Source organism: Oratosquilla oratoria, chromosome 1 (assembly GCF_046742065.1).
Source record: "Oratosquilla oratoria isolate Oo_2021 chromosome 1, ASM4674206v1, whole genome shotgun sequence".
Taxonomy (NCBI): Eukaryota; Metazoa; Arthropoda; class Malacostraca; order Stomatopoda; family Squillidae; genus Oratosquilla; species Oratosquilla oratoria.
In genome coordinates this window covers 120,674,890-120,680,985 of record NC_134777.1, presented here as the reverse complement: position 1 = coordinate 120,680,985, position 6,096 = coordinate 120,674,890, and the positions used below count along the sequence as shown (strand labels likewise).

The window sequence follows — 6,096 nt, the reverse complement described above, 5'->3', positions numbered from 1 at the left end:
ATAAATGCATTTAAACTTAACCATTACTAGACTTCAACTTTGGTTGGTCTGGCTTCGATGACCTTAAATCTGCAATTATGTTCACACGCGTGCTCATCACATAGTTCTGTCTTATGTATCTGTCATTCAGCTCTTTCACAGGTGAGACTAAACACAATTCAATTCATACAATGGAAATGCAGGAACTCAACTTGAAAGGTAAAGCAGGTAAATAAACTTGTGACTACGCAGAAAACAACTTTGTCACATATTGCATTCATCAGTCCACCACCGCACTTAGCATTTTGAGACAAAAGGCGAACAACAGCTGACCGATAAATGGTCTATGTGACTTTTACAAGAATCAATAATTTCCCTTTTTTGTTCCTTATGAGATAGTAATTATCTCTTATGGGTAGTTCTTTAGCTTCAGCAGTAGACAAAAATGAAAAAACCTTTGGCTCTGACATTGTTTGAATACTCTACTTGATATATTCCAGCACATTTTCACATTATCAAATTTGTATGGAAAAACTAGAATAAGAAATTTTGTCTTTAAAAAAAAGGGCGAGAAATTACACTGAATTGACTTTGAATGTTTCTACATGATATTGAGAAAAATAACAAAATTTAATTGACAGAATAAAAAACACGAGAGGGTACTAGCAAACACAGAGTGAAAAGGGCATACTACACTCATAGACACAGCATGATAGAATATCAGACTTTCTGATAGCCCAATCCCTGTTTATTAATTGCCATCTGAATGGCTTGATCAAGGAAGTATTTGTTATTATTATTTTCACTCTCGCCTTTTCCCTCTGATGGTTTCGTTTTCGATTCATCGTCAGCTTGTGGGATGTCAACACCAGTTTCCCCATTACTGGTATGGTCCTCGTCACATTTTTCATTCTCCATAGTAGTAACCTCTTCATCGTCACTCTCTTTAGTTTCACCACACTTTTCCGGCTCAGGCGAATTAGTTTCAACCACTGCCTCATCCTCATCAATTTCCTGTGTTACACATTCCATTTCCTTTGTTTTTTCAAGTTCAACATCACACGTCGGGCTTTCATCACACAATTCCGGCGGTGGCCCGACCTCAACTGGCGGGACTCTACAGGGTATATGCGGAGACCTCGCTGTCTGCTGACTGGGTCTTGAAACTACTTGAGGTCTGGGAATCATGTGTGCTATATCTAAATGGGCTTCCATAGCTTCCTGTATGTCATCCGAACCAGCCTCATCCACAAGATCACTATCATCAGTTGAAGAATCGTAATCCGTTGTCGTCGCACTTTCAAGCGGATCGAAATGATAGGTTGGAAGAAACAGTCCTTTCTGCTGTATAGCAACATTGAGGGCTTCACTTTCAAGAGTTCGGTGTGGATCACCATCATTTTCTTTATCTTCGTCGTCACTGAGATTCAAAACCAGGAGTGGATGCAACCCTTGAGTCTTTTCCGTGACAGGAGAAAAACCCATATTTTCCAACATACGATTCACAGTATTATCAAATATACTTCGACATATTTGGCGCGTGTGCCATCTCCATAACCTCGCATCTGGATCTGCGGGAGGTCGCATGGCCTGACTCTCTTGTTGAGCATTTAAATCATTTTGCCTCACACTAGGGTCAGCGTCGACACTAGGAGGTGCAGCGGCATGCACCATAGCAGTGTAGGGCGGAGTGGGGTACGGGCCATTGGATATGATGGCTTCGTGAGGCATAATTAAGTCGGCCCTCGGTCCTCCCCGCAGTCTATGTGGGTCCATAACAACCATATTGGGATCCAATCCTTGGGACTGAGCGGCCAGAATACTTTCCCTTTGCACATCAAAAAGCGTCTCCTCCTGACTTCCCTCACTGTTCACATCACTCGAGTGAGAATCCTGCCCATCGTCATTATTTTCGGAGGCACCGTCAGTCATACTTTGTGCCATATTATTCACAGTATGTTCGTAATTCTTTATTTCCCAGGCATACCTGGCTTTCTTAAAAGGTCGCGGGGGAGGACCTATCCCCGCATTGGCTCTGTGTCCACTTCGTTTTGGAAGGCCGCCCTGGCCTCCTGGACCTCTGGGTAAGGGTGGTGTCGAAGGCTGCTTTCCCCCACACACATCACTGGTGTCGCCATCAAAAGATTCCTTGTTGTTCATCGCATGTAAATTTTACAGCACCACCTGTAATCAGAGATGCAAGTTTAACACACTTGAAAACTAGAGATAAAGACTCTAGTAATAAGTCTGGCAAATTATATAAATACTTCAATTTACACCATAAACATTATTACACTTTGGCTGTCACATATAAAAAGCAAATCTTATACATAATCAAGGTTATGATACCCAAATGTTATGATACTTAATGCTACATTAGAAAACAGAAAACTTTAACAGTTATGAGTCAAAAGCCTACACTACAACACTGGGCACACAAGGAAATATATACTAGTTATATATAAATGTGTAGTGGTACTACTACATGGTATCAATATCGGACTAACTAACCCTGCCACTAGATGACATAGTCTATAGATTCCACTCCAATGTCATTCACTATTTACACATTTGTTTTGGTTATCATTCAACTATCTTACTCAACTCAACCATGGATGACACCTGTTATTTCAATTAGCCTTTTCTCTATTACTCATCCATTTATTTTGACCGCTGTCTGGTGATTTTATTCAAAAAAAAAAAAAAATAAAAAACCCAATGCAACAAAAGCTTTGGACAAAGGTTCTAGTACAGTATGATTCACAGCAGCTCTTAGTGACACCTACTTATCCCAACTGTCTATTTGCACACAGCAATGGTGACATTTTTGGCTGAAGCCAAATGATTTTATTCTTGAGTGATAGACCCCAAGCAAGAGGTTGGGGGTGGAGAGGGAGTGGCTAAATAAATCTGGACCCCTTTCAAATATATGAATCTGCTCTATGTAAGAATGAGGAAGACACAAAGCCACACCGACCTATTAAAGTAATTTGATCAGGGTTTTGACACATAAATAACATCATGCCTATTTCCTCAACAAACTTAATCTAGCTTTGTTTAAGAAGCTCTCAAGCATTTTGCACAGCAGTTTTATAAACAGTGTTCCAGAAATTATCTTCTTTATGAATGAAAAAATGTTTCTTAAAAAGTATGACACAGCTGGCATTTAGCACTTTTTTTTCCCTATTATGCCTTATTGTTCTTTAACTTCTATTTATATGCGAAGGAACTCCCTTCCAATACCACATCTTACATTCTTATGTCATCCAAAAACACAGTTAAAAACCATCTTATTTTAACCAGTACAAATTCTCTGAAATATCTCATCACCTACAGATTGATGTCCTCTCACGTATCTGAGTTTTGATAAAAGCTTCTCATGTTATTAGAAAAAATAAAGTACACAATTTCACTTTCTTTACATGGGCTACATTGTGAACTTTCCCTGCATAAAATACACTTTCTAACATTAATGTTTTTTGTTTATATTTTCAGGCTTCTGTTTATTAAATGTATGAAAGAATACCATAGCATAAAAAGACAATGATATCTATTTCTATTCATCTAATTTTTTAAGTATTTGCTACACCACACTTTACTATACAAGTTCTTTGAATAAATCATTGGTGTCAATAAGAAAATTAGAGTAATTATTTCACAACTTTTGAATAATATTAAGACTACATAAAGAAAATCTAGCACTTAATTCAATAGAAGTTCATTGTAAAGACACAGACTTCATTAATCTTGATTAAGCATCTTATCCTTAACAGTATTAGTTTTCGTCTTCCATATTACATGGTAACAAATTATTGTTGTTATGAAACAAACACAAATGATGGATAATCATAAGACCAGGGTCATATTGTAATCATTATTAATCTAGCTTACTACTAATCATTTCCATGTGTATGGTTAACATTTACACAGAAAAAGCTGTCAATAATTCGAGGAGTTATCATGCTTTAATCGTCACATTTTTCTGTTAACCAAGCCCCTTTATAAAATCATATGGTCAATCTAAAATCAGTCATTATTCAAAGTACATCAATCATGTCTCATACTAGACTGTTATTTTTATTGCAATAGTATATGACTAGAAGCTATTAAGCACTATTGTTTTCTAAGTAAAACAATGTCATCTGAGAAGCTATGCTACTACAAACACACTAGTTATTCTCAGATCATACTCTACCTAACCAAACTGAACTGAGTATTTATACTCACTTTAAGGAATGTTAGGATGAAAAGCCCTCAAGTCATGCCAACTAACAGTTGTATGTAACTTACACCATAATCATAATGATCTTGTACAGCCATAAGGAATTTCTGTTAACAATTTGCTGTTAATAACTTCCTTTACAGGTCACCTAAGATTTGTTTTTATGGAAGGCAAGAGAAAAGCTTCCACTAATTTGATTCTGTGTGTGGTTGTTTACAGATAATCATAGGACTATAAGTGATCATTTCTGTGCACTTTGGCCAACAGTTGAACAGTTAATCAACTACATAACAGACAACAGTGAACCCAGACTGTTGTTTTAGGACTGGCACTTGTTATTTCTTTAGGTTTGTTCAGAAACCCAAATGACAACATGTAACATGAGAAATATGTTATTTGTGCCAAATGACTACTAAAATCAACCCCGTTAGTCGTTATGGTACAGTTCTGGAGTTCCGACAGGCGCGGGGGGTGGGGGGAGGGCAGTTGTCACCATTCAATCGTCCATATGATGGTATAACTCATCTTTCTTACTAAGATCACGAATAAACGACACATCGCATCATTACAGCCTTTCTTACTAGAAAATTGCCCAATATATATGCATAGTTCTAGGGAAGGATGCCACTGCAAAAACTACAATCATGCAAAAAAGAATGCAAATCCACTAATATATTGATGTCATTGTGTGTTCCTGCCTGCCCAACAGCCCAACCCCCGTAGCTGTACACAATGCCTTCTTCAAGTACTTGTCTCATATCTTTATTTTCCTTGCAACTCTCGATACACCGGTACCTTTAAGGAGGAAATAGCTTGATCATATTATGACATGTATATGTGTTGAATTCTTATTACTATATTCGTTCTTTTACCTAATTTCTTTTGAGTAATTTGACGTTGGACACCTTTTCTAAATAACAAACAGCTGATTCTATGTAAACACTGACCAGCTATGAATGGAGTTACAAAAGAAAAGTCTTTATATCTTCCTTAAAATTTGAAAAGCATTTCTAAAAAAACAAATTGAAAATGAAAGTGATCATATATAAAACTTTTAATTTAAACATTTTTGTTTATTTTATTTAACAAATGCAACTACTGGTCATGCGCATCTAAAGAAAATGAAAGAATAAGATGAAGATGTCAGGGATAACTTGACTTTTCAAACTTTTTCTTCAATTGTTTATTTTAGCTTATTTCAAATCAATTAGCGGGCTGATCATTGTCAAAAAGGACCAGACAATATTCGCTGTAGCAGTTATTTTAATAGGGAGAATAAATAATCATAATATTCTCAGACATTGTCGAAAAATGGATGATACGCGACCTCTTCAGGAGAATGTACATCGGAGAAAATTCTTTGGCAAATGGGATGGACGGCCCCTTTCTCACTCGCGCGGACGCGCGCGCTCACACACATGCTTGATCACGCGCGCGCAAGCACGCATTCTCCTCAAGCAAGCATTGGGGTAATTCCACAAAGACGGAGAGGAAATAAGATAAATCACAGATTATGATCCCAATGTCGTCTCCATGTCAAGAAGGCATCAAGATGGTATATTTATCTGTATCGTTTCTTTTTCATACTTAAAGTCTCGGAAACAAATATACCTACTTGAAGGTAAAAATATAATTTTCAGCAAACGGGCAATTACATGAACATCGTACCCAAAATATTAGCAAAACAGGGAATAAAAAATGTCAGAAACCATTGATTTATGCGGTGCTGTCAATACCGGACACCCAGATAATTACCACATATTATTTCTATTGTTTTTTTGTTTTTCTTGTGGGTGAGGAAGAAATAAATTTTGAATACAAACTTTATTTAAATCTACAAAAACTCCCAGTATTTCTGATGTAGAATTTCATGTGCGTTCGAGTTATTCTTATCA

At 36.9% G+C, this 6,096-nt stretch overlaps 1 protein-coding gene across 2 annotated transcripts; it reads right to left on the bottom strand.

The window, feature by feature from the left end:
* Positions 1-699: 699 nt before the first annotated feature.
* Positions 700-5,152, bottom strand: LOC143025788 (uncharacterized). Of its 2 annotated transcripts, none has more exons than XM_076185800.1 (2): positions 5,074-5,152; positions 700-2,163 (listed from the first exon to the last, which is right to left on the bottom strand). In XM_076185800.1, exon 2 carries the CDS (start codon positions 2,137-2,139, stop codon positions 700-702), a length of 1,440 nt encoding a protein of 479 aa, XP_076041915.1. In that variant the 5' UTR covers positions 2,140-2,163; positions 5,074-5,152. The 2 variants fall into 2 exon arrangements, with proteins under 2 accessions (XP_076041915.1, XP_076041918.1); XM_076185803.1 differs by lacking the exon at positions 5,074-5,152 and adding an exon at positions 4,207-5,025.
* Positions 5,153-6,096: the final 944 nt, after the last annotated feature.

Bases quoted from the DNA above. Each gene is read 5' to 3' on its own strand.
- LOC143025788 (XM_076185800.1), bottom strand. From the start codon at position 2,139: ATGAACAACAAGGAATCTTTTGATGGCGACACCAGTGATGTGTGTGGG.